This window comes from Apus apus, chromosome 14 (genome assembly GCF_020740795.1).
Source record: "Apus apus isolate bApuApu2 chromosome 14, bApuApu2.pri.cur, whole genome shotgun sequence".
Lineage (NCBI taxonomy): Eukaryota > Metazoa > Chordata > Aves > Apodiformes > Apodidae > Apus > Apus apus.
The window spans coordinates 6,129,539-6,156,593 of NC_067295.1; the positions used below are offsets into that span (position 1 = coordinate 6,129,539).

The following is a 27,055-nucleotide window of genomic DNA, read 5'->3' on the forward strand; positions in this document are numbered from 1 at the left end:
TCTTTGGTAGAATTTTCAGAGCAACCTAAAATTTTGTGGAGAAGTCATAGGTTTGCATGGCTTTGCTTGTAAGCTAGGAATAAGATTTGTTCATCTAACCTCTCTCAAATGTTTCTTTGAGAATGGAAGTAGGTATTATGGGACACAGATTGTGGCTTGGTTATGTCACAAGTGTGAAAAGCTAAAGTTAACTCAGAAGGATAAAACATGAGGACTTATACAGCAAAAGGACTATTACCAAACCCCACAGAGCCTGGTTTTAGACTTGGTACAAAGCCAAGGCATGCTGGAGCTAGAAGCCAAAGAGCCCTTTTTGTCTGTAATACAGATAAATATTAAAAAAAAACCAACAAAACATACAAACTGATTTTCCATGATTTGTGTGTGCAATAAGGAGCACACTACCCCATAATGACATAGACAAGAATCTAGGAGCTCACTTACTTTATTACACAGCTGAGCATGTAAGATGACACTAAAACTTGCACACTACAGAGGTCTTTTAAAAAAATAAACCAAGATTTAACCTAATGTTGCAGAATTTAATTTCAAAGTAATATGCAAACAAATGCATTGTTTTCCAAGGCACAATGGCACAAACATAGAAACTGCAAATGCAGTCTATTTAATACAAAAATATAAATACTGTGAGGCTAAGTGACAAAACAGCACATTTCCTCCCATGTATAAAACTTAATTTTAAAAAGGTTAGTTTTATTCTCAGTCATGAAATGTAACACAATGATAAAAACTATTTCTTTAGTGACACCTACTCAGAATATGTCCCTATTATACCAGCAAAATAAGTGTGAGTACATTATAAAATTTTTGCTGCATTATGCAAGAGAAGTTTGGCTGGTTTTTTCCATGATAAAACTCATCCTTACAGACCTGGTTTTTATGTTATCCAGAGTTTGAAATGCCCCTTGAAAGACTGAGTCCTCACTGAATTATGTTAATAACTTTGATGTTAGACTATTACTTTGTTAAATAAATTATCTTTCTGAATTATAAATAGTGTCAAAATCCTTTAAACCTGGTATCTGAAAAACTCCCACAGCAAAGTGAATTAACACATTGTTTTATTGCTAGCAAATACAAAGAGCTGTTCAAATAGCAAAGAACACAGAATTGTGCCAATCTGACTTCTAAATGAGCTAACAGCAAACTTACAACGAAAAAACAATCTATTTAGTGCTCAGCCTTTCTTAAGCAGATGAAAATATGAAAGTAATCCAGATCATACAGATTTCACACACAGATCAATGGAAAGAATTTCAGATTCATCAAGCTGATTCTCTGGCTGACTGAATGTGCTGCAGTAGTTGATTACAATAGACTGGTGTTCGGTGCTTATGTACAACCCCTTCAATTTCTCTCACAAGCAGTTCTGGGTATAAAACACTTCCTTCTTTCAAAACTTCTGTAAAACAAAAATATGTTTAAAAAATACGCTTATAAATCATTAGCCACTCTACATTTCTCTATCCAAGTTCTCTCAAGAGTAGCTGAAACCTAACCTGGAAGATGGTTGCTCAGACGTGACAACCTGATTCCTCCCTCATTTGCTGAGGTCTGTATTTTGACATTTACATGCTTGAACACAGAATGATACACTAATAAATTCCAAAGAATCCACAAAGCAAGGTAGGATATGATCGCATTCTGCAGTGGTTAAGTGTCTATTGTATCCTCTTTACCATCTGTAAAGTCTTCTGCTACACCAGATCCACTGACACTCCCCCTCTGGTGAACGGTAGCCATACCCCTGCAGTCTTCATGCAGGTACAAGGTCTGAGCTCACACCAAAACCCAAAGGAAAGCTTCCAGCCTGCCAGGATTAGCCTCCAGCTGTATGCATTACTTTCATGTAGCACTAGAAAATACAATTTTAAAAGCATTTTTAAACATGTGTATGATGGAAAGCCTTACCAAGGACTGCATTTTGGCTGTTTTCATCTGGATCATCGAGATGTATCAAAAGTTCTTGGTACAGATACTCAATGTGAGTTTCCATTGCAGACTTCACAGCACTGTCCTTCAGGCATTTAAACCAGTTAGTTAAGGTTTGAGCAGCTGTCACTCGTACATCACTTGAAGCATCATCCAGACGCTTTAAAACTTCTGAAAAGGAGGCCAGACATAACCAAAAAGCACTGTGAACAGTCAGGTTACCTTTCCATTTGAATAACCAAATTTATATTGTCACCACTGAAATGACTGTTGCATCTATTACATATTTCTGTCTTTTGAACAAATACACACAGTACACTGTTCCTAAATGCATGCAGTGCATCGTTATTGGATTGTTATCTTGACAAAAACATTAAAGGAAATGTACAAATTAATTAGGTTAGTTAAACATTCTCTAGCACTCTTGCTAACAAGGTACTATGGATGTCTGTTACTGAAGTACAGAGGTATTTTTATGCTCTATAAAGCAGAGTATTTCTATCAAATATTACTGTTTCAGTGAATGACTGCATTGCAAACTCCTTGAATATGCAAGATGCAAAGATAAACTTTGACACTTGTCTGATCACATATTTCTCCAATAAAAATGTTTGTTGTTAGGTTTCTACTGTTCCATGTAAGAAAAAATACCAGCCACTAGGATGCTGAGTTTGGGGAAGTCCCACTTATTTGCATATATCTCTGAGCACATAAATCCTTGACGCAGCAGAGGCTGCACTTCTCCTGACTCAATGCTTGGCATTTAAACACCACCCTAAGAAACATTACAGATAATGGCTCTATTTGACATTGCAGGACTCTAGATTAGGGTTTTCTTCTTCCTTTTTTTAATTTTTTTTTTTTTTTAAATAAGAAACCACAACCCACTACTTCTTCAGGTCTATTTATGGTACAATGAAATGGTTTTGCTCTTGGCTCTCTGAACCACAGCAAGGAGAACAATGTGGCTGCCATTTATGTAACGCATTGCTGTTCTGCCTTCACTATAGTTAGAACATTATTTCATACAGTCTAAACTAGGAAGCAACGCAGATGGAATATTGGCACAAGCCTTGCAAAGACCGTAATCCTGAGTGAAGTTCCATCTAGTGGCCTAATGCATAATAACGTCGGGAATCCTGCTCAGTTCTGCTCAACCGGGAGTGAGGGCATCTCCAAAGAACAGGGACTCTGCCATGCAACACCTCAATGGAATGAACTGCTGCTGTTTAAAAGTTACTATAGAAAGGCTTTGCAAAAAGAAAATGCTGCTGGAGTCACACTCAACACCTACTCAAGTGTATAACACTTTGTTTTTCTAAAATGTGTATGTGTAGTTTATATACTTTAAGCAGTCTCGCCTGTCAGTTTAAGACCATGTCTTAGTCTCTGCAGGATTAAGACATTAAACTATACACAAAAAAACTGCTAATGGTATGATTTTGTGCAGCACTTTACTGTTTTCATTTCCTTAATATTTATAAAATTAGTCTGGGGGAGAACTATCCAAATAGTTAACATACCACATAAGAGAACACAGAAACAGCACTAGAATATGTGTGTATGGGAGTGAAATAAGAATGGCTGAGAAACCAAGTCTAAATAAAATCTGCCCCAATTTGCATCTCAAACTGTGTAAAGGCTTTTTGCTCTTTATGTGGGATGAAAGCCAGCTGCCACAGTGACATACAAAAGGTTTTGTCATTCCCTTCTCTCTATTAGTGCTTTCATTGCTACCAGCTGCAGGGAATCTGCAGGTGGGATGGACAACCTGCCCAGTGAATCCTAAAGCTATACAGTGAATCTGCCCACTGTTCCAGCACCATGTTTTCAACCATAAATGCTGAGGTACCTATGCTGCTGCAGGGAAAAAAGCAACTGTAATTCTTCAACATTAAAACCAAACCAAACCCAAAACCAGAAAACTTTTGCACTTACCTGTGTAAGTTTTGGTAAAATTCTCTTCATCAAACTGCCTCCCACAGACTTTGAGAAGGACACCAACAATACGACAAGCCAACAGCCGAGCAATTTTAGAGTCTTCATCCAGAGAGGCAATGATTTGGGGCATTAGGCCATCTTTGACTTTTAACATCTACAGTTAGAGAAAAAGCATAGAAGAGCAACAGATTTTCAGTCACTCAAACAATGTTCCTATTAGTTACATCAGTTAGCATTAGGTCTGACTGACACTGGGTTACTTCATTTGAAAAGAAAAAGTTAACTATAAAAGTTAACTTGAAGATCTTGGAAGTTACAGTGCTCTGTGTTTGCCTCTAAGCAAGCTTGGGAAATGAAAATCCACCAGTTGATCATCCAGTTAATGAAAACTGAAAATGAGCTTAATGTAACTTGTAAAAGCTTTACACTTACTTGCCTTTCCATTTTGAAAAATTGTGGGCAAGACTTTAAATAATGTGGAGATGAGGGTTATGTGTATGTACCAGTAGATGGTGCTCTCATTCTAAAAGGAAGCCTTTAAGTAGACTTGTGATAAAATGTTTCAGTGAGTTTCATAATTTGACTTTAATACATAATTTTGTATACATAAATGCAAAAAAGGCATTCAATCAGAAAAAAGTTTAATTAGAACAGTAGTCTCTGTTATAATTTTTTTTGTATATGTGAACTCAACCAGTTACAAATGCTTAAGCACTTTGTTCAAATAAGGTCTGTTATAAAGATAATAAAGACTATAAACATTTAATAACATTTTAATTCCATTTAGTTTTTAAAAATGCCCTTATATGTAATGTATTTCCAGTGCATCATTTCCAAATGTTATTTTTATTAGCAAGGAGGGTTCAAAAAGCCCCTCAGATTCAATTAATCACTATGGTGGGTAACATTTCTTCAAGTGTACTCCTTGTTAGAGCTCCACTTCAGTTTCTACACATACTCTTCAAGTTCCATCTCAAGTTCTCCTGCCCTTTCAGGAATCTTTTAGATTTATTTTTTTTCCTACATGGACCTTTGGGCTCCCAGGCAGCCAGCCAGTTTGTCTTTGCCACATTACACAAAAGAATGTCCTGGCTGGCTCCAGGGTTGCTGCACAGACACTGGGTAGGGATCCAATCCTGTCAAGCACCCAAGTTGTTGTGCTAATAGTGGTGAGTATTTTGTGCTATAGAACTGATGTTATTCTAGAACAATGATCTACAAAACTGGACGATGGTGAGTTCTCCAGTTCACCATTCTGCTGGTGAACTGCAGATCACCTCAGGATACCACTGCCCCTCCACTACTGATCGTTTCAATTATTACTACTCCCTTACAATTGTTGAACTTGATTATGAAAACTGTATGTCCACCTGAAAATATTACTTAATAGAAGGATTTCTCCTTCTTTGCCCCTCGCATTTATTTTGTCTTCCTGCCTAAGATTTCAAAGTACATTTGATGAGGAGAAAACTTACCTCCTCTGGTGACAGCATCTCACAGTGAGTAAGAGCCCAAAGGCAGGACAGAGCTGTAGTGCGGATGGCAGCTGCAGTTCTTCCAGCATGCCACTGCAGATTAGGGGCCAGTATGTCTTTTATCACAGTCTCAAGGTAACTAGGGAACAGCCTGAAGCCAAAAATAAGAAAGCAAAATAAAGGTTCATGAGAAAGTGAGAAAGAGACTGACAGGATGTAGAAGAGAATTTTCTGTCATAGCAGCACAGGCAGAAAAGGTGAAAAAAATACTGTAAAAAAAGAAATAAAATCTTCTAAGCCAATGGGATTATAATGTCTGTGATAAGCTTTTCATAACTTAATTTTCCTAGAGAGTATTTAAACAAATACCTAGCATTCATAGAAAGAGGAGACTAGACTTTCTCCCACTTGAGACGATGTCCATGACTCACTGTGTTATCTTGGTAAACTACTTACCTTCTCTCTGTCTCGTTTTCTCCGTCTGTGAGGAGGAGATAAGACCCTGTATAAATACTGTGAGGACTCATTAATATTTGTAAGGCCCTTTGAGACTGCCCAGTGGAAAGTATTTATAATGTGAAAAGTATGAATGCTATTGATGAGACCTGAACTAGTGATACTGCAGGGAGTCCACACAGAATAATTCTGTTTTCCCTTGGCTCAGAAACTCATCTCCCTCAAGGAGAAGTCAGTAGGATTTTCTTACAGTGCCAGTCCCAATACTAGTTTGTTTTCACTACAAACACACAAATCTGTGATATTTTTGCTGATGCTTCTTCCTCTTTCTCCACTGAATGGGCTATGACAATGCTAAAAGTTGTTGCAAGGGTCAGCAGTTGCAATAGAAAATATTCCCTCACACCCATTAAATTCCAGCTCAAACCATTTCAAGAGAAAAAGATACTGATCTTACACACAAATTACAAAAGACTTTGCTGCATCAAAGAGATAATGCCTGGCTGAGACCAGATAACTAAGGTTATTCACTGTGCCTCTCTGCCTTAAAAAGCAGCATGCAAAACAGATTGACAAACAGGCTTAATCTACCTTGACTTGTGTCCCACTCTGTTCAAACTTCCTGCAGACCTGGGCTGTGGCCACCTGAGTGCACCACCCACCACCCTGCTGCTTGGCAGAAAGGGAAGAAGCTGTTGTTGACTTTTCTGAGAGTCCTACATTTCCAGGATTAATAAGTGGCTCCTACAGAGATCTGCCAAGCCACAAGAGGAACATAATGGGTAGATGTTAACAATTATCACAAAGTACTTTTAAAATAATCCCCACAGCAGCAGAACAAACTCATCCAGCAATACAATTTTCCATAATAATATTGTACCAATGTAATAAGAAATGCAATTGTATCTACTTCTTTCCTGTAACTACTCTTTACCCACTGAAGTAATCTGAATAAAATAAGACCAGCTACCCTGCCAGGCCTTAATTATCTGGTGCACACACACAATATTGAAAATCTCTACCCTCAACATGATGAAAATAGATAGACCTGCACACTCAGTGTCTGAGAAAGTCAGAGATCTGTTCTTGCTCCCTGTCCAGCAGATGGCACTTAAGATTCAGTAATAATAGGAAATCTGATGTCTCTAAAAAAAGTATCTAAATTTGTCAGAAACTTTAGATTTATTATTTCAAACACATTTTTGAGTATTAGTAATTTTCTATTCAGAAAGTTGCCAGAAAAAAAATATATAACTAATGATCACTATCACTCCAAATTTCCTTTTAGCTCCAAAGCTAAAAAAAAAAAAGGCTTTGTGCTATCTGTGCTACTGTGATATCTGATCAATAGCTGTTCTGTTTTTAATAAAGCTTTCTGTTAAACTGCAAAAATCCCAATCTGTCAAAACATAAAGACAAATTCCATAATGCTTTTCTATTTGTGAAAGTATTTGTTGTAATGCCTTGAAATAGAGTCCATCAAGTAATATCTGGCAAATATCTGATTCAATCATGTCAGACTCAAACAAAACTAGACGACCACACAACTGAGTTTAGTATAATAACTGGAAGCCTTCCTATCTAAACTGTTGGAAAGTTTTAAGCAGCTAAATAAATTACTTCCAGCAGGGAATGCAATTATGGAACTAGTACTTATTTCTACTTCACTACACTATCTCTCATTACCATTAAGAATGCAATGAATTTTTCCCTCTTTCCATTTTCAGATCTTACTGTGGTAAATCTATGAAAATTCTAAAAGTGAGACTTTTCCCTGAAAGAACATACCCTGTCTGTAGTGTTTGCATTAAGAGAGTTGAGATTTTATTCTCAACCAGATATGCAATAACTAAAATGTGATCTGTGCATCCAATAACACCTACCTCTTATGCAAATACAAAAAGCAGAGCTTGGCTTTACACTGAAATTGCTACCCACATTTTGTGCACTTATATACCTAACCTTTCATTCCATGTTATGTATTTTTTATCTATTTTTATTCTGGACTGGCTCCTTTTTTGCTTTTAAGGCACTGCCTCACTTGGCTTTATATGTTTGTGGATTGTTGTGGTGTGGGTTTTTTGTGTCTATGTTTTTGTACTTTCCAAAAGAAAACCAGGTCATTTGAAACAAAATCAGATTTGCTTTTACAAATCAAAGCATCCAAAAATGTTTTGCAAACAGCTCTTCAAACACAAAAACTTTATGTTACTTCCTCCATTGTGATTGTACATCAGATGAACAGGAGCTGAAAATGCATTTTGCAGTAAATAAAGGATGGTAAAATTAGGCCATAAAAGAAAATAAATACATGGGAGAGAGTTGCATTACCCCCTTTTTGGACTGAAATATGTTTTTACAGACTTAATAAGCATTATTGTTGTGTTCAGGGCATCACAGAACACGAGATGACATTTCTTGGCTCTACAGTCTTTGCATCCTCAGTTAGATGATACAGATCTCAGATAGAAGAGATTAGCTTACAGTAAATAGTCACATCCTGGAACACTTTAAAGAGTTTTCAAAGTCCTTTTCCTTTTCCTTGCCCTTTCTTTCTTTTTGGAAGATTCCTGCATATCTAGCTTGATCTTGTAACTACCACTCACTTACTTATGGTTATTCACACAAACAACCCACTGACTACAAAGAGATTTTTCATATGAACAAAGATTTAACAACTGGATCCTGAAAATATGAAAACAGATAATATATTTGGCACAAAAAGGACAGCTTCACTATATCCCATCTTAAGCACACTAATATACTAAAAAGATCCAAAAATTGCTACTGACATGTCCTAATGGAATCTGAATGATGTTCAACATCCCAGAATGCCCACTGACTGCCAATTTGCTCAACAAAATAGTGCAAAAAACTTCTAGGTATAGAGGACCACTGCTATCAAAGCACTTTTAGGAAGAATGCTTCCTGTGATTGTTTTCTGGTTTTGTGGGGTTTTTGTATTTATTTTTTTTAGAGTTAAAAATGAAAAAAAATATGCACAGAATACATTCACATTCTAAATGCAGCAGGCACTGGGAAAAGCAGAGCAGATATTGTTTATGTATTCAGGAGAACTTTGCAGAAGTGTTTGCACTACTATAAAGATTAAATTACTAATGACTGAAGAGCCCCACTGTTGGCATTGTTATCCCTGGAGGGGTTTTACAAGCACCATAAATTGTAGTTAGATTGTACTTGCAATGCATAAATAGAGCCAAGCAACAGGATGCTTCCATCTTTAGTCACTGAGACTAATAATAACTCCTTATCAAACATTTAGTTTAATGCTTTTTAAACACCATGCTATATCATGGGCATTTTTAAATGCACATTTTTTGGGGTGCTTTATTGTTTCCTTATGATGAGTACAGGCAAAGTTTAAGGATTTGGGACTTTTATGGGAGAAAAAGAAAACCCAAAAAAACTTTATGGCCCCCATATTTCTTTCCTAAGAATCCCCATTTTAGCTTTCAAACACTATTCTCTTCAACTAAAACTCTGCACTTTTTGAAAACTATCCAGATCTGCATCACATCCATTTTAATGCTCCATAGTGGCAGAGGCAGGAAGACTATAGTGAAGAAAGTCCAGATATCAATTTATCCCTATTTTTTTCTTAAATTAACTACACTCCAACCTCCCAAGTACTGTTAAAAATACAGCAAGAAAAATACATTGTAGAAGATGGTGGGAAAATCTTTCTTCTTCCAGACATGCTAGCATGGACACAATTAAAGGGATTAAATAACCACCATGGTCATTACTTTTTAATGCCATGGTAGTGTTCAAATAGCTGTGTGAAATCAGGACTCTGCTTACCCTTGAGAATTGATGGTTTCATTTGCTTCCTGGAGCAACTCTGATAATACAGTGAAAAGTTTTAACTGCATCTGGGGATCCTTATTTGGCTGAAGACACGTCGTAAGAATGGGAATAAAGTTATTTAGAGCTTCACCTATGACAGGACCTAGAAAAAAACCCAAACACATAGGACTTATTTCAGAGTATTAGTTAAGTTCTATTTAGATGCTTAATACCTAAGTGCATTACAATTTGTAGTATGCCTGGTATTAAAACAGTATTTAATTCCCACTCTTGCATGGCAGCCATGGATGTACCCATGTTATGTGGTACTGGGGCTGTACAAACACCCAAGCTCACTCTCCATGGGCTCAGGTACCCCAGTCTCAGCCATAGCAGCAAGGTGGTCCCTGAAGGCTGGTTTACCCCACAACACATCTAGGCAGCTTTTCATTAAGATGTCAGTGATACGTCCATGCTGCACAGCAAGTGGTTGGGACCAGCAGTAGAACATGACATTTTGGGTGGAACTAAGCCTTTTGGGGGGGATTAACACTGTTCACTATATCCCTGAAAACTTGAGGCTATGCACAAAGTTTTAGTTTTATTGAACTTCAAGAAAATGATACTGAATCCGGAGTGACCATCACACCACTCCAAACATCAGCATTAACTGTGCTTTTTTCTTCTTTCAAGTTTCTCTCTGTGTAGCTTTCAAGGAAACATGCTCATGACTCCCAGGGGCACAGGAAAGGGCATGTTTGAAAGGGTCAGCCTCAAAACTTAGTTAGTGGAATTCTTCAAGCAGTTTTCCTTCTCCATGTTTAAATAATACTTCTTTGCGTTTTACAAGATAATCTAAAATATGTTTAATTTTAAAAGCTATTTGAAATAGAAATACATTCCAAAGTAATTCTTCAGTTTGTTACCATTTTCACATCCTAGGATGAATTCTGTTTTCACCCCTAAACAATAAACAAACAAACAAAAATCCTAAGTTGTTATCTCGATATTTGAAGACCTGATTTTCCCAAAAGAGAGGGAAGTTCATACCTTTCTCCTTTATAATGATTAACATCTGCATGGTTTTAAAAAGGAAGAATATATATGGCTATATACATGCTTTATTCCTCACACATGGAATGGACAGATTGAAGTATTCAAGATTCCCAAACAAGTTCAATAGCATTTAATAATATCTGGAAATTTAATGTTTAAAATAAAATAATCCCAAATCTTTGCTGTCTAGACTGAAACAATTCAGGGTGTTGGGGGGCAGTTGGCTAAAATTCTGTGCCTAGAATTAGGTCTTTATTTTCACAGCATTTATTTAAAATAAATTGCTCCATGTGACTTCTAAGACAGTTGAAAGATACTATTGTATCAAACTGATAGGAGCAAATTCAACAGATGGGAAATAAGCAAAATAAACTACATTGCTAGTTTCAGCTTAAGCATGCATTCCCAGAAACAGTAAAAACTGAGAAATTTCAAATAAACCTGATTAAATTGATTAAAAACAACATTATGTGTGGGAATGAAAAGAAAGGAAAAAAAATAGCTCTAGGAGCTGCTGTGTCAGACAGAAAACACAGACAATAGCATATTACCAGTGTTGGGTGCAAGCCAAAACGTTTGCTCAGACATTTGATGATTTATTTAGCATTAAGGAAAACAGAGACAACTGTCTAGAAGTCCCTCAGTCATGGAAATGAGAGCACAAATATACAGAAAAATTGGCCTCTCAGATCTTGCACTGAAAAAATTATTTGCTCTTTCCACAGATACAAAAAAGAAAAAGCACTTATGGTGGTTGCTGCACAAACCAGCAAGTGGGTGCTTCACATAGGCCTGTTGAGGCATTTTTTGAGATTCAAGGATTAAATGCAGAAGCCACAGTCCCTTCAAACATCCTTGTCCACATTTAACTCTCTGAAGCAGCAATAATAATACTTCACCTGTAGCTGAAGTAGCAGTCTATAGCCCCTTTTGAATTAACAGAAAGGAAAAAACCCCACAAATAAACAGGACTTCCCATTTTAATAATCTTAAATGGGTGTCTAGATGAAAAGAGCTGCCTGTCACTGTGTCCCCTGCTTGTAGCTGCACTCTGGAGAGCTGGAGAGCTCTGTCACAGGAACGTTTGCTGTGCAGATCTGAAGTGAGGTGAAACACATGCCAAACTGTCACTCATCTATACACAGCAAGGTGTTGAGGAACCAAAGTGAGGAAATGTTTGTGTAAAAAAAGAGTATCTATTACAAGACTAATGAATAGAAAGAAAAAATAGATACATTGTTGAACACACAAGCCACATCAGTTCATCTCCTCATAATTTTCACAGACGTGCTTCCAGCGTGCTCCTTGCAGCCAAGAAGCCTTTTGGAATTTGAGCTACTTCAACATTTTCAGCTTTGCTTCCCATCCTACTCTTGTGGAATTCCTGAATATTACACTGTTCATTATAAGAAACAACCTATCTGTAGGCTATGGAGAGTATGTCTTGATTTTTTTCAGAACTACTAAAAGAGTCTTACCTGAATGAGTTGCAATGACATCCAACTGTAACGGCTCTGGAGAATAGCTTGTCCAACAATCACACGACTCTGACACCCATTCCATAAGCTCAGTTATGTGCTGTTTGTAGAGACAAAGAAAACTATCCAACTGCTGCACTTCAGCTAATGAAGACATTGCTTCCTCTACCTGTTCAAACAGAGACAAGATACTTTATCTGAACTGAAACGATGTTCAAAAAAAAAGAAAAAACTGAAAACTCATAATTGCACTAGAAGAACCAAAGGGACACAAGAATCTCCTAAGTTGCTACTAGGACAATCAAGATTGATACTTAATGTCTGTCTACAACACATCCATTATCTTTAAAAAACAGTAAAACATTTGTCCTGATTTCCAGCTGAAATCATAAGGAACACAGCAATGTAACGGAAAAATGAAAGAAACTCCGATCCAAGTGAAAACCTACCCAAAAATCAAACACATCATAAAAAGCTCTTACTAGTTTTAAAAATGTAGTGATTTTCCTCCTCAATTTAAGAATGAATTAGAACATTAACCTGGAGGGAATTTCTCACAATCCCATGTAGCAGGCTATGGCAGCTTCCAAAATCCATTCCTGCTGCAGGTCAGGGAAGACACTGCAATTCCCCTCTCCCTCTTCCTTCCCTACCTCCCCAGTATTAATTTTGCAAGATCCTCTCTCTTTACAGTAGCTGGGCAGGTCCAGTTTGAAATCCACAACCCCTGTTCCTTAGAAGTTCACTGTTAATGTTTGAAATATTTACGTTGAGACTATTCCATGAGACAGGCAAACAAAACATGTACAAATAAAACATGTAAAAAGAACTACTAATTAATTCCAGACACTGTCATGCTTGGCAAGGAAGCATACAGATTTTCTTAACCACTTGTAGCAGACGTATTTCAAAGCAATGGAAAATTTTTTTTACAATTCCTGGAGACCCCTACCAGAGGTACAAAACTCCTCCAAAGGAGGGGATTAAAAGCACACTGGAAGCAGCATCTACAGTCTTAGTGATCTCAGAGGACAGTGAGTCAAGAATGGGGAGCAAAGACACCATTAGAAACCACACTGAGAAATAACATATGTGACCAGCATGGCCAGTTCTAGAAGGCAAAGGGGTAGTGAGTGACATCATTTGACTCTAAGTCGTTCAGTAGAACTATAAATTGTAGTCATATTTCTAATATTTCTAAGCTGAACTCCACCATATAAATTAGCTGAAACTCATCTAGGACCTTGAGAATTTTACAGACTAATGACTTGCCAGACAGAGATGTTATTATGGAAGTACCAGATGTGGAGAAAATAAATGAGATTTCTAGGAAATAAATTTGGAAATAAAATCAAATCAGGATTTGCTAAGGACAAAGGTTACTATTAAAGCAGGTTTGCCTGCCTCCAGCACAACAGATTTCTCCTTTCTGGAAGCATTCTCCCAGCCAGCCAAACTAACTTGGAATAACTTATATGTAAAATATTAATTTATCTGTAAATTAATAGGAACATTTTACATGACAGAATGTGCCAAGCCAGAAACTGTTCCCCACTATTAGTCCCATCACAATCTGCAAGTTGTTTTTTTTTTCCATTGAACAAAAGAGATACAAAACAACACATTGTTCACAGGTGATTTAAAAGAAACTCAGTAGTTTCAAGAGCACAATCAAAAAAAGAACAAATAAATATGCCAGCAGACTGAGGCATATCTTCTCATTAAGAAGTGTCTCAGTCAAAAGAAAAAAAATAGCAAGAGTGATATTATTTTCCTATATTTGAAAGCTAACAAGTTTAATGGTACATAATTTTCATGCTCATAATCAACATGCATTGAAAAAAGAGCCAAGGTAGCACAGGCCCCTGGTAATGAAACAAAATTCTTATCTTTAGGTCACCAGTTAAATCACTGGCAAGCTCAATTCATGGTTAACACACTAACAGCTGATATGGCTTCAGTCTATTTGGGGCTGTAAACCATGCTCCTCAGCAGATACCAGAGTGCTCAGTTGGTGGTCTTCATCTTCTTCCTTTGCCCGAAGCAACCAGAAACTCACAACACAAACACAAAGCAAAGGGGCCAAAAATCAAGCAAGCAGGAGGAACAGCAACACTCACAATCAGGTCACATCACTTGTGGTCTCTGGCATCTCTGTGATCTTCTGTCCCATTGTATTAGAGCCTGAAGAGAAGCTCTCTAATGCAATTTTTTGAATAATTTATACTACAAATTCGATGATCCTGAATTCAGACTTCTTTTCTGAACAACTAATTTATACTTGTAAAGCTAGATGTGATACGTTTGTTTTACATGGTCTTAAGGTATTTTACCAGGCACTTCTTGCCTTCTACAAGTTGTACAACTCACTTTTTAAATTCTAGAATAGTTGGTAACTAGGGGGGGGAAAAAAATGTCAGGCTGTCTTTGTGACAAATTTGAAAGATTGCAATTATGTAATCTTGTTGCCAGAGTTTCTATCTGCCTGGTTGAAAGAAAGGCTAATGAGAAAAGGGATTCTGATCCAAAGTACTGTCAACTTTAAAAATCATCTGTAACTGCAGTAACATCTTAAAACTTTAGTAATCTTGGGAGATTAACTTTTCTCTATATGAAAATCAGGCTTTATCTCCATGAAAATGCTTTCTTTGTAGGAGTATGAATTTGTAAGGTTTTAAATGGACTTTGCTGACTTTATAGACCACTGCAGGGCTAAACAGACCAGATAGTGCAAAACATACCAGATCCATCTGTCTGAGGCTTACTAGGACAGACTGTTTTTTAAACAAAAAAACAAACCACAAAAACAAACCCCCCAGAAATCCTGCTCTCGCTCTCCATGAGACAGACCTTCATGCCACACCTCTTTGCAAAGTCTTTCCAGTATTTGTTTCAAGCTTTGCTCTATTTTACCTCTTTCAGAATAGTTTTCTAAGCCTGTGCCTCCTTGGAGGCAGCCTGTCAGCTGTGGGGCCATAAATACTGATGCTACACAGGCCTTTGGAATACCATGCCTGGGAGCAAGAGAAAAGGAAGCAGAACTTGTGCACTTAAGGCACACATTTGAAAAAAGACAACTTGGATAGGTCACAATTATACTACATGAGGATGGCTTGCTGATTTATTTGATATTTAGCTTGGGGAAGAAAGGGAAAGAGAGAAATAAGGGGGTGAGATAATGTTGAGTGAAAAAAGCTCATCTATTATCAGGGCATCTACAGATGTCCTTGATTTTAAAGCATTCCTGCAACACTTAAACTTTTGGGTCTGCTAGGGAGGTAAAAAGGTTAACTACTGTAAAATCAGTCTGATCTTTGTCTAAAGATAAAAAAAATATTATTAAACACTCACTTTTTTAAGGCTAGTAGTGCTCTTCATGTATAAGTGAATTGTTTTTTAATAGTCAGAAAATCAAACTGTGTTTTCTCCTGGCCCCTTGTGTAGCTTTCTATATAATTTATGAAATAGATTGCTATACACACACAGATACAGATGAAAAATAAGCAATTCCTAAACTGTACTGTACAATTCTTAGCTCTTACAAAGAGATTTTAATGATTTACTCTTCTGGAGAAGTTGTCTTTATCTGTTTCAAACAGACTAAATCCAACACTATAGAAAAAGACAAGGAGACAGAGGGTCACTCAACACCAAATAATTTCAAACTCTACCAGTCTTTGTAGATGAGCTCTTAAGGAGTTAAGGATTTTTGTGGTTTAAACCTAAAGCAAAGCTAATAATTTTGGCTCCGTTTAGATAGTGTCTTATCAACAGTGAAAGTCAGGAACACAACAAAATATTGAACCAGCTCATAGTTTACCTTTTCCTTAAGGTGCTGAGAAGATGGTGTTGCCATTATTGTCACCAAAACTTTCATTAGCTGCAAGCTAATTTCTTTGCAGTCTTCCTGGCATACTTCAATCAATGCTTGTACACAACAAAACAACTGCTCCATATAAACCACCTATTTTTAAATAAAACCACAATTTTATTATGTTTTGTTAGGAATTACAACATTCTCTTTAAGGAAGAGATACTGGGAATGACAATAACGTCTGAGGACTGTGTAATCCCCTAAACTGGTAACACTGACAATTTTATGTTACTGCTTTTGATTACCTGAATTCTATGTTTTATAGAATAAAATATAATCTTCCTCCCACACTGTATTTACCTTGTCCTGTTAATAAAATAAATGACCGTGCATTTTAGAATGCTTATCAATAGTACCTTTTTAATCTGAAGTTGATTTTGTTAATTAATACCATATTTGTTGTAACTCTTTCAACTATTCTATGTTTCCCTGTTTTGGATGGATCATAGCAAAATACATAAACCAAGAAAACCCAAGCATCTGCTTTTATCTCAGCAATATAATTGATGTTATCTTGATCCAGCTGATACCAGTTGAAGTCAATATTGTCAGTTAGTTTGCAATATACTATGATCAAGTGCATCAGACATTCCATGAAGCTGTCAGATCACACTGAACAACCAGAGGAGGCTATTGTTTCCAATTTACTTCCAAAAAATAAATCAAGTCTAGGAATAGGTTAGCTATAAATGTTATTAATCTCATGGACACAGTCAAACCTTAGCTAAACAGTGTGTATGCAGCATTTGCTGTCTAAAATAGGAAAAGATTGTTTTCCAAGACCAAAGGCTGGAACAATTCTGCCAAATCCTTCAGCTGCAGATGAATGTGTCTACTGTGTCTAATGCCAAATGGAAGTGGTAAGCTTAAGACCCCATAGCAATTTTGCAGATACACTTCAGGGAACTGTTATTTGAACAATCATGTTATAGTGCTTCCAGTTAGACGAGTTCCTAATCATCACAGGCTTCTTGGAGATTAAGGTTAATTCCTGAATTTCTGGCACGTATTCCATTAGGGAAGAAACCTAACGGGGGCAGAACTTTAAACATATAACATTGGCTTGAAAACACAATTACACTAGATTCAGTCTACACACATGAATAACTGTTTTAAAGTGAAGTCTGCACCTGACATGAAGTCAGAGCTTCCTGAAGGCACCACACTGGCCCTTTTTTGGTCATCTTAAGAGCAGAGGCCTAACAAACTTTCAGTGGAATGAAAGCTGGGATTTCATCTGTGGGGAGATGGTAGGGATTCTTCTTGTGCATCTCTAACAGATCTATTTTCACATCCAAGCAACTGAAGGGGTGGGGGGGAAAAAATCCTGGAAGTTAAAAATCTCCATTGCACACTGAAGAGAATCTCTCACCTCCTTATATAGCAATTAATGACTATTCTTCAAATGTTGAAATGCCAGTGCTATCCAGGCTCAGCCATTAGTTAAGGGTACACTTGGGAGTACATTTCTAATTTATAAAGGTCTCCCTCCTAGCTTCTCACTTAAAGAGAAGCACCCAGGCTTAACAGTTTACAAAGCATGCTCCTAAATGTACACATAAAAGTACTGGTACCTTCCTCTTAAAGTGGAAAACAACAATAATAGAAAACAAAAATAAGAGGATGATACTAAGAGGGAATATTTGTAGGAAACATGACATGCCAATTAGAATAGACTGTGACAAGTTTTTGGTAATTTTTACTGTTGAAGATCAAAACATATGATCTTGTTTGGACTGTGAACACAAGGCATTTCAAAATATGTGTTAAATTCTGCCTCTGGATCAGCCAAGGTAGTCCTCTTACCAGTACAGTACATACTAAACAGCTTCTTCTCTCCCTGACTGCCTTTTCATTTTCCTCCCACCCTCTGAAGCCTTTTACAGGAGTTCTTGAACCCCCCTCTGCTGAGAGGATGGATGGCTAGCAAGTTTTTGGGAATAGCAGATTTGACCAGGAGACATGTCCCAGGAAGGATAGGGAAGCTCCTGTTTTGTCCCAGACACATGTCCACAACTATATCCTGAGATAGGGTGGGGTGGGACAGGAATGGGAGCATTTAGGGAAAACACAGGAAAAAACAATTTGGAGAACCACCAGTCTAGAACTGTAGCCTGTTGTGTGTTTTCCACACATTCTACTCACCTCTCCAGACTGCTGACAAACTCCAGCTTCTGACAGTGTGCTGCCAAGGTGAGCCAAATGAGGCTGTAAGATTTCTTTTGTGCTACCTCGAATGACTGCAGTTAGAACCATGATACATGATGGTTTGGGTGTCCTCCCAAAGGCTGATGTGATTAATCTCAACGACACCTTGGGGCTGACAAACATTCCAATCAATTCTGCTGCTTTCACACACTGAAAAAAGAACAGGAATGACTTGAGGATTTTCTGGAAAACACAAAAGACCATTCAACATATCACAGGCTTTTTCTTTTTATGATTCCAGCTGTTATTTTAAATGCTTCAGCAGTTGCCTTGTAGGCCTTTTCCACTTGCCTAGTAATGATTATATGCATGAAGAAATGTTCTTGACATGTGTTCAGTAAGCATGTAATAAGGCATGTGAGCACTCCCCTCAGCATCAGACAAACTTCCATGAGAAAGCAATGCCCAGAAATGAAGTGTACAACTTCCAGTCTAATCAAGTCTCTAGCTTAGAATAACCAGATGTTGCAGATTTAGTGGTTTAGCATTTTGTCCTCCAAATGCTGTTCTGAGGAATGCTCTCAATGCACCCACCACTCATCTGTTCAACTCAACAATAAAAAAAAAAAACGTGGAAGAGGAAATTTTTTTGTTGTTATTGTACTGTATTTGGCACTGACATTACAGATCTGGTTTAGTGTGGAAGCACTGCTGAGGGGGAACTGGGTGGAATAGGCAGAAAGGGATAACAGTAAGAACTGGAAGAAAGGGATGAACAATTCAGGAAAAATTAAAGGAGAAAGACAAGAATTGGTACTAAGAAAGCGTACAGACAATAAGAAACTGCAGAAGAAAAATAAGAAGAGAAAGGATAATTTCAGAAACAGATTTCACAGTCTATTACTGCTCAACTGATAGGAGGAACCTAAAGAAAAGCCTGACTTAGGAAAACAGTTTTTCTGAGATGGGTTTGACTGTTTGCATTGAGTAAGCAGAAAACTTTCCTTCCAGTTTCCCAAAGTAGTAAAATTTGCAGCTTTAAAGAAAGTTATGTGGATTTTTTGGTTATACTTATGATCTATTGTGTAGAAATAGGAACAGAAGATTTTCTTCTAAAATTGTACAAATGTTTGTATTGACTGTTTATCCTCTGCTAAATTTATATAATGTTTGCAACTACAAGTGTTTATTGATACTGTTGGTTAAAGTGTCGACAGCATCAACTGTTAGGAAAAAGGATACTGGTTATTATTCACAAAAACCATGAAAAACAAAGGCATTTTACAAGCATTAAGCCAAGTATTCAAACACTGAATACAGGTATCACATAGAATAAACACACCTCAATGTTTGGTTGGAATTACAGTTGGATTATGAAGCAGGGGGGGATAAGTGAAATCAACTTGAAAGGGCATGACCTGCACATTTTTGTAAATGGAATCTGTTGCCCCAGGGCTTTTATACTATAATCCACTGCTTATGATTTTTAGAGAGATAATTATCAGTGCTTCATGTGGTTGACACACCAACTAAAGGGTATTTAAATACAACTTTATTATTTGTCTTCATACCAGCAATACAAGAATACATTTATTTTTACACAGTATGTGTGTGTAATGTTCACATGTTTTTAACATCCATAAAAACCTGATCCTGATCCTTTAGTCATGGGCAATTTCCAGTGACCTAAGGTAAGGTCAACACTCAGAAGACTCAAATTATAAAAGATAGGGTCTTTATGCAGTGTACAGTAGATACTTACATTTTTAACCACGTTTCTTTCTTCATCCAGGCATGCTTGGTATAAAGTTCTAAGCAGCAGCTCCATGTGCTGTGTTATGTGATCCTCTGCATGGAGCAATAATGTGTACAGGAGCTGGGATGCTTTGATTCTTGTGCTTTCAAGCCAGTCTGTCATATCATGGCAGAGACCTGGAAGAATTTTGGAGAGGTTTCTTGACACAAGTTCCCGACAACCCAGTCCTGGTCGAGTCACTAGAAGAGAGCAAACAAACAAAGACCAAAAAAAAGAAAAAAAAATAAATCAAAGAAAAAGTCAATGCACATTAAGCCACAGAATAATTTGAAGGCTCTGAGATAAGAGCTATGGGTGTCTGCTCAGCAAGCAACAAAATACTCCCAATGCTGCTGAGGAATTTAACTGCACAAGCTGCATTTCTTCAATATAAATTGCAGAATTTATAAAGCTCCCAGAAATTTATGTACTTACTGCTGGATGGTGATGTAGATTACATGTTTTAAAATGTTTACAAAATGGGAAGAGAACTTAAATGAATCTGGGACATTACCCACTTCAGAAAACACAGCTTAGTAATTTCCTTTTAATTTTTAAAGCAGCACAAATACCATTAGAAAAATAAACTGAAACACACAGAGACAAACCAAAATAAACACTTGTGCATGCAAACATTGTGGTATCACTGAGTTATATGTAATTTGGAGGGGGAAAAAAGGTAGAAGTTACAAATAATGCAGGGGATATGAACTGCAGTAAAACAGACAATGTCAATTGTGCTATTTTAAGGATAAGATTAAGCGTATCTAGCAAATTAAAAGTAGAAAGGGTCCTATGACTTCAACAAGTGCTCTGTAACAGATCAAGCCAACAAAATTGATACTATTTTTAAAATCACAGCTATATGTAAGCTCTTCCCTAAGGTCTTTTCAGGAAATGGGGCTCACACTGTTATGCCTCTTGAACCTCTGCCTGATTGCTGTATTAAATAACATACTTCAAAATGAAGTGAAAGATTATATAGAATTGGGGGAATCTTCTCTCCAGATTAAATTTAATTTGTAAAGCTTTTGTGGAAAGTGGGTTTTTGTTGGTGTTATCTTTTGTTTTTATACAAAACCCAAAAGTGTTACAAATACATATTCCCTACCTCAACAGAGCATGCAGATTTCCAGAGAACTAATAAATTTAACTTCCCCAACAAATACTTACTGCCCTGTATGGTAATAATCAAATTAACATCTTGCCTCATTTATAAATCACTGAGACTCAGAGACTCAGATATTGACCAATATCACAAGCAACTATCAATCCTCCACTTCTTCACTTAACACAAAGCTAGGACAGTGCTTTCCAATAAACTTTTAAAGTGACTTTTTCTACAGGAGAATTTTTTTTTCCTTTACATTGTACCTGCTTATACAGAAAAAATCTTGAAAGTTCTTCTCTAAGAACCAGTTTACTATGGCCATTCACAATGTCCACATACTGTTTTGAGAAAGAAACATTATTCATTATGAGGTGTCAAAAATACTGAATGTGTGAGAACATTTTTTATTTCTGGTACAAAGTTCTCCTGTAAATGCTTAGAAAGGAAATGACTGAGTTGTCTCCGAATATTTTCCTGCACTGGTCCACATAACTACAAAAGCTGAAAGGAAAACAGACTGAAGCAAATGGCCTGAAGAATACAAAAGGCTTATAGAAAGAACCTATGAAATACCTAGAGTAGGAAAAAGTAAATTCAAGCATCAGGATGTGAATTGCTGCTTCAATGAAGTAGAACATTTTGGATTATGAAAACTGACAAAGCGAATAGCAAAAGGTCAAATAAAGAAATCAACTTGAGACAGCAAATACAGACTGGCATTCTATTTGACCTGAGGCAGAATTTGTTTAAAGAATTTAGACCATTCTTTATCAGTAGTTCCTTCATTTCAGATGTTCAAATGCAGGCATTTATCCCTGTAGCTACTGCTGTCAAAGACTTCCCTGCTATAAACTGTCTGCACCTGTGTCCTAAGGCAACGGCTGCTGCTGCTCCATGGAAAGCTATTCAGTTGGTTGGATGACACCAGGTATGAGGTCTGACTCTACTCTTCCTCTGACCTGCAATATCTGTCATCCTGAGATCAAAGCACAGGGGGCTCATTTGTCACTTTCATTAGCTTGACAGTTGGACTAAGATAGTTAAGTAAAATGTACTATAACTTCACAGTTATAAAAAGATATTCTAGGACGTTGAATAGGTCAAAAGCAAGAGCAATGAAGTGTTAAAATTAATAATTATAATATTATAAAAAATACAGATGTGGAAGGGAAAAATGGGAGGATGACAGGCATAATAACAACTCATCAATGTATACTCTGTGATAAGACAGCACAAATTATTACTTGGAACTAAGGTATCCTAGTGTCACTGACAAAGTTTTGTATCTGTAAGGTAAAGTAGATGGTCACCCTTTTTTCTCATTTTTCTTTTGTTCCATAAAGCCTTACTATTATTAGGGCAAACAATCTGAAAGTAAAGATGAGCAGGAGGAAATTGTATCTTAAAGTCATCATCAACTTGGGACTCAAGTGTGAACACATGTCACATTAAAGCCTTCACTGCACGCCCCGACCACGCAGGATGCATGAAAATGCAGTTAAATGCAGGGCTGAAGTGTTGCCCAAATTTGGGAGCATATTTATAATGCTAAGAAGATTATTTCAGAAAGTTCACATCATGTAATTTATGAAGTAATTGATAGATGTCCCCTTCTAAAAGAACAGTCCACATAGGCACAAACCCCAACACAAACCTAGAGAAAAGCGAGCACAGTAACGGTATCAGCAACACAAATGGTAACAACTGTTTCAAGCACTGGCCCATAAAAGCCTCTGATGACCTTCAGTTTATTATGGTTATTACAAAGTAACAGACTGAAGCTCAGACACTCAACTCGACAGTTTATATACATAAAAAAATCTCTGACTGACTGCCAAAAAAAAAAAAAAGAATGTTTCTGCCACCACTAGTGGAAGTAAAAGCATTCTTTGCCATTGACAAACCCCTGAGGTTATATTATACATAAAATTAGGAAAAATACCAAATGGAAAGGTTAACAGATCGACTTGACTGTCTTCAAAGCTAAACAGTTCTGTCAAAACCAGTCACCATTATGAAGTGCTTCCCCTTTCATTCAAGCATTATGGAGTAAAGCAATGTTAAAAGAAGAAGAAAAAAAAAAAAGTAGTCTAATTTCAAAGGAGAAAGGACTCCGGAACCCACTGTCATGGAAAGGATTTTGCTGCTGGGTAGTCTGTGATGTGATTGTCAGGCAGGCACAAGTCAAGCATGAACCTGTTTTTTAACACCAAAGGAGTTTTTGTTCTGTTAAATATGAGTATAGATATCAATAAATGACCCATTTAAACCCTCCCTCCCAAACGCATATTTTTAAACATTAACTTTATGAACCTGAGACAGGAAACAAGCTCCAAGCTACTGCAAACATGTAGTTTTAAAGCTGTCCACAAATCCCACAGTACTAAAATAATCTACCTGTGCTGCGTATCTTGGGCTTTCATATGTAACAAAGCAAATGATTGTTTCTGTTCCCCTGTTCCCCATGTGTGCTGACAGATTTTAGTCAGCATCTCAGTGTCTCACAAAGAAGTCTGAAATAATTTCACTGTAAATTTCTCTTCCACACTAATTCTGTGGCTCATCAGTGCTGTGTCTAGTTCTCATTACTGAAGGACTCAGCTCACAGGTTCTTTCATCCTGCCTTCCTTCCTGTCATCTTATGCCCACTCTTCACCTGGCTGCTGGTTATTGACTTTCTGCTGCTTCTGCCCCACTACTTTATTTCAGCACAGCCATTTTCATTTTCTCTTTCTCCAAAGTGCATTTTGGCATTAATGAAAAAACTAAATGTAGTTACTTAACATTAAAAAAATAAAATAATATCATAGAATCATAAAGTGGTTTGCATTGGAAGGGAGCTTATAGATCATGTAGATCCAACCTCCCTGCATGGGCAGGGACACCTCCCACCAGATCAGGTTGCTCAGAGCCCCATCCAACCTGGACTTGAGCACTTCCAGGGATGAGGCTTCAATATAAATCACTTTATATACATATATTCTATATATTATCTGTTTAAATACATATACTACCCATATATGTTAACCAATACTACATCTTGTAACGAATATTACACACCCTCCTCTGCTGTCATTACTGCACTGCAGCTCTCAGAGATTATCCAGGAAGTAAAAACCACTTTCAATTTAACCCTTACCTCCTTTGGGATAATGAGATGGTGAAACACTAAAATCCATCTTATCCTTCAGTTCTTCTTCATTCTCCTTCTCCCACTGCAAGCCTATTTTTTCCCAGTAAGTCCAAGCCAGTTTCCTAGACATAAAATAAGGGGTTTATATCATTATGCCCCCAAAAGAAAATAGTTTTAAAATAAGACTTCAGGAGACTCTGACTTCTTAAATTCAGCTGGAAGGATGGGAATAATTCCTGCCACTTAACCTAGGCAGGTTAAATTGACAGTTTATGCTTCCTTTGTAGCCTATGGACAGAGGTCACCATTTCCAAAGGGGAATTTTGTCTCTGCCTACCTCTCTGACTTTGTGTCTCTCAAACTTGCTTAAAAGTAGGATAAAAGGACACTGTAAGATAAGTTACTGAAGATAATGCTATTGTTTTGATTTGATAAAGAAAAACAAAGTGGTTTTCTTGTTTTCCTCTAAGTGGTACATCTGTCAACACAGAAACATTTCCATGTACAACTACTGAGGGGAAAAAAAACAAAACAAAACACAAAAAAAAGAGTTCTGCTTACATATTCTCAGGAATTTCATCAGTAAAGCTGCCAAGTAACAAAGGGATCAATTTGTGAAAATAGGAGTATCTGTCCCGTAGGTGCAACAACCATTCTCCAATGACAGTTGTTACACTGTGGCGAACCTGCAGGGACACAGACTATTTTAAATCTGTCAGGAAAATACCAGGATAGTTAAAAGAAAAACCATTTGCTTTGCTCTGTAAGACTTGGTAAAACACATCAACAGTCTCAGAAGAAATGACAAGAACTCAGGACTTCCCCACTTGCAGCCAGCATCTGAAGCAAGAGACAAGGTATCATGCTCCCTCTGGTGTTCTCCCCCTGGCTGAGCTGGTGTTCGATTATTTGCTGCACAAAAGCACATCTGATAGGCAAGACAAGACACAGACCTAACTCAGTAAAACCCAAATTCTCATGGTTAATGTCTCTCTGAACATGTAAGAAAAGTACATTTCTTTGGCATTTGAAGCTTCCCAAAGGAAGCATAAGTTACATAATGTTCATATATCCACTTCAAAGTGAAAATATTTTAATTAAGTTGCACATTTTAAAATTACTGCCCCAGTTGCATCTCATGAAGGGACCAATACCATAAGTGTTTATTAAGCATCTGTAAAGGCCAGACAATCAAGTCCCAGAGAGACCTCACAGAAGAATTTAAGACAGAATTGAAGGCACCCATTAAAATACAAAGGTGCCTACAAACTTCATCAGCCTGCAGAATCAGACAGCAGGTGGATAGGTCACCAGTATTGGTTTTGGGTAGGTTACAATTGACAAAGCCTGTACCTGGCATATTTACATATCTCAACTGAATGAATGAAAGCTGAAAATCTGTAGGGGAAGGTGTGTTGGAACACCAAAAAAAACCCCACCCTGAAACAGATTAAAAATAAACCCAGGAATTTAAAAAAAAAAAAACAACAAAAAATACACACAAAAAAAAAGAGAAGAAAAACACACCTTGGGAATCTCATCAAATAATCTCTGTGCCAGATGAGACAGAACATCATCCACAGACTTTCCATTTCCAAACTGTATCACTGCTCCAGTAGCCTGAATTACATCCACACGAACTCTGTAGTGCTGGTGTGAAATTGTTTGCATTAAGGGTTTTATCAGAGACTCTGACTGCATATGGAAGTGCTCTGTTAGGGCAGAGAGACAGAAACTTCAAACACACCTTTCTCTAAGTGAGTGACAGATCTTCATAGAATCACAGGCTGGTTTGGGTTGGAAAGATCCTTTAAGATCATCTAGTTCCAGCCCCCCTGCATGGGCAGGGACACCTCCCACTGGACCAGGTTGCTCCAAGCCCCATCCAACCTGCCCTTCAACACTGCCAGGGATGGGGCAGCCACAGCTTCCCTGGGCAGCCTGGGCCAGGGTCTCACCACCCTCACAGGGAAGAATTCCCTCCTCGTGTCTAATCTAAATCTCCCCTCTTCCATTTTTAATCCATTACCCCTTGTCCTCTTGCTATAGATAGACCCTTATAAAATGTCCCTCCCGAGCTCTCCTGTAGGCACGTCAGGTACTGGAAGGCTGCTATGAGGTCTCCACCACGAGATCCTCCAAGGCTTGCAACACGCACCTCTGAGGGTACACGCACCTTCTCATCTCTCTTCCTCTTGTAACCACCCAGGGGTCCCTGCCTCAGCCCTGCCCCCCAGGAGCCCGCAGGCTCACTCGGTCCCACCGCTGCCCTCCTCTGCCCGTCCCTAGGCCCCACCTGGCATGGCCCGGGCGCAGGCCACGGCGCACCTGCAACTTTCACGCCTGATCTCGGCATAAGGGTCGAGGAGGGTGGCCTGGAGGATGCGGATAACGTCGGACAAGTAAGGGGTGAGGGAGGCCCCGCACCGCTGCAGCAGGAGGCCCAGCAGCTGGACGAGGCCGAGGCGCAGCTCCTCGCTGGGCTCGCAGCCCTGCGGCGGGCAGAGGCGCCGGGCCAGGGCCGGCAGCAGGACGGGCAGCGCCTCGGCGGGCCGGTCGCCGTGGCTGAGCCCGTGGCAGAGGAGCTGGAGGGCGAGCTCCCGGCATCGCTCCGCCGAGTCCCCCGCCAGGCAGCGAGTCAGCGGCCGCACCAGCTGCGCCCCGAAAACCTCCTGCACCGCGGCGGCCGAGAGCGGCCGCTCCTGCAGCTCGGCTCGGATGGCCTCCAGCGCCCGCAGCCGCCCTGCCCGGCTGCACTCGGGCTCCTGCAGGCAGCCCAGGGGCCGGCCCAAGGCCTGCGCCAGCTCGGCCGCCCCGCCTGCCGCCAT

The 27,055-nt window shown here is 38.3% G+C and overlaps 1 protein-coding gene across 1 annotated transcript; it reads right to left on the minus strand.

The window, feature by feature from the left end:
• Positions 1-429: 429 nt before the first annotated feature.
• DNAAF5 (dynein axonemal assembly factor 5) lies at positions 430-27,055 on the minus strand. The gene is made up of 13 exons (XM_051632441.1): positions 26,524-27,055; positions 25,755-25,939; positions 24,789-24,913; positions 24,234-24,349; positions 19,951-20,183; positions 18,186-18,398; positions 15,987-16,130; positions 12,167-12,335; positions 9,648-9,795; positions 5,370-5,520; positions 3,892-4,048; positions 1,933-2,124; positions 430-1,423 (listed from the first exon to the last, which is right to left on the minus strand). Exons 1-13 carry the CDS (start codon positions 27,053-27,055, stop codon positions 1,287-1,289), a joined length of 2,502 nt encoding a protein of 833 aa, XP_051488401.1. The 3' UTR covers positions 430-1,286.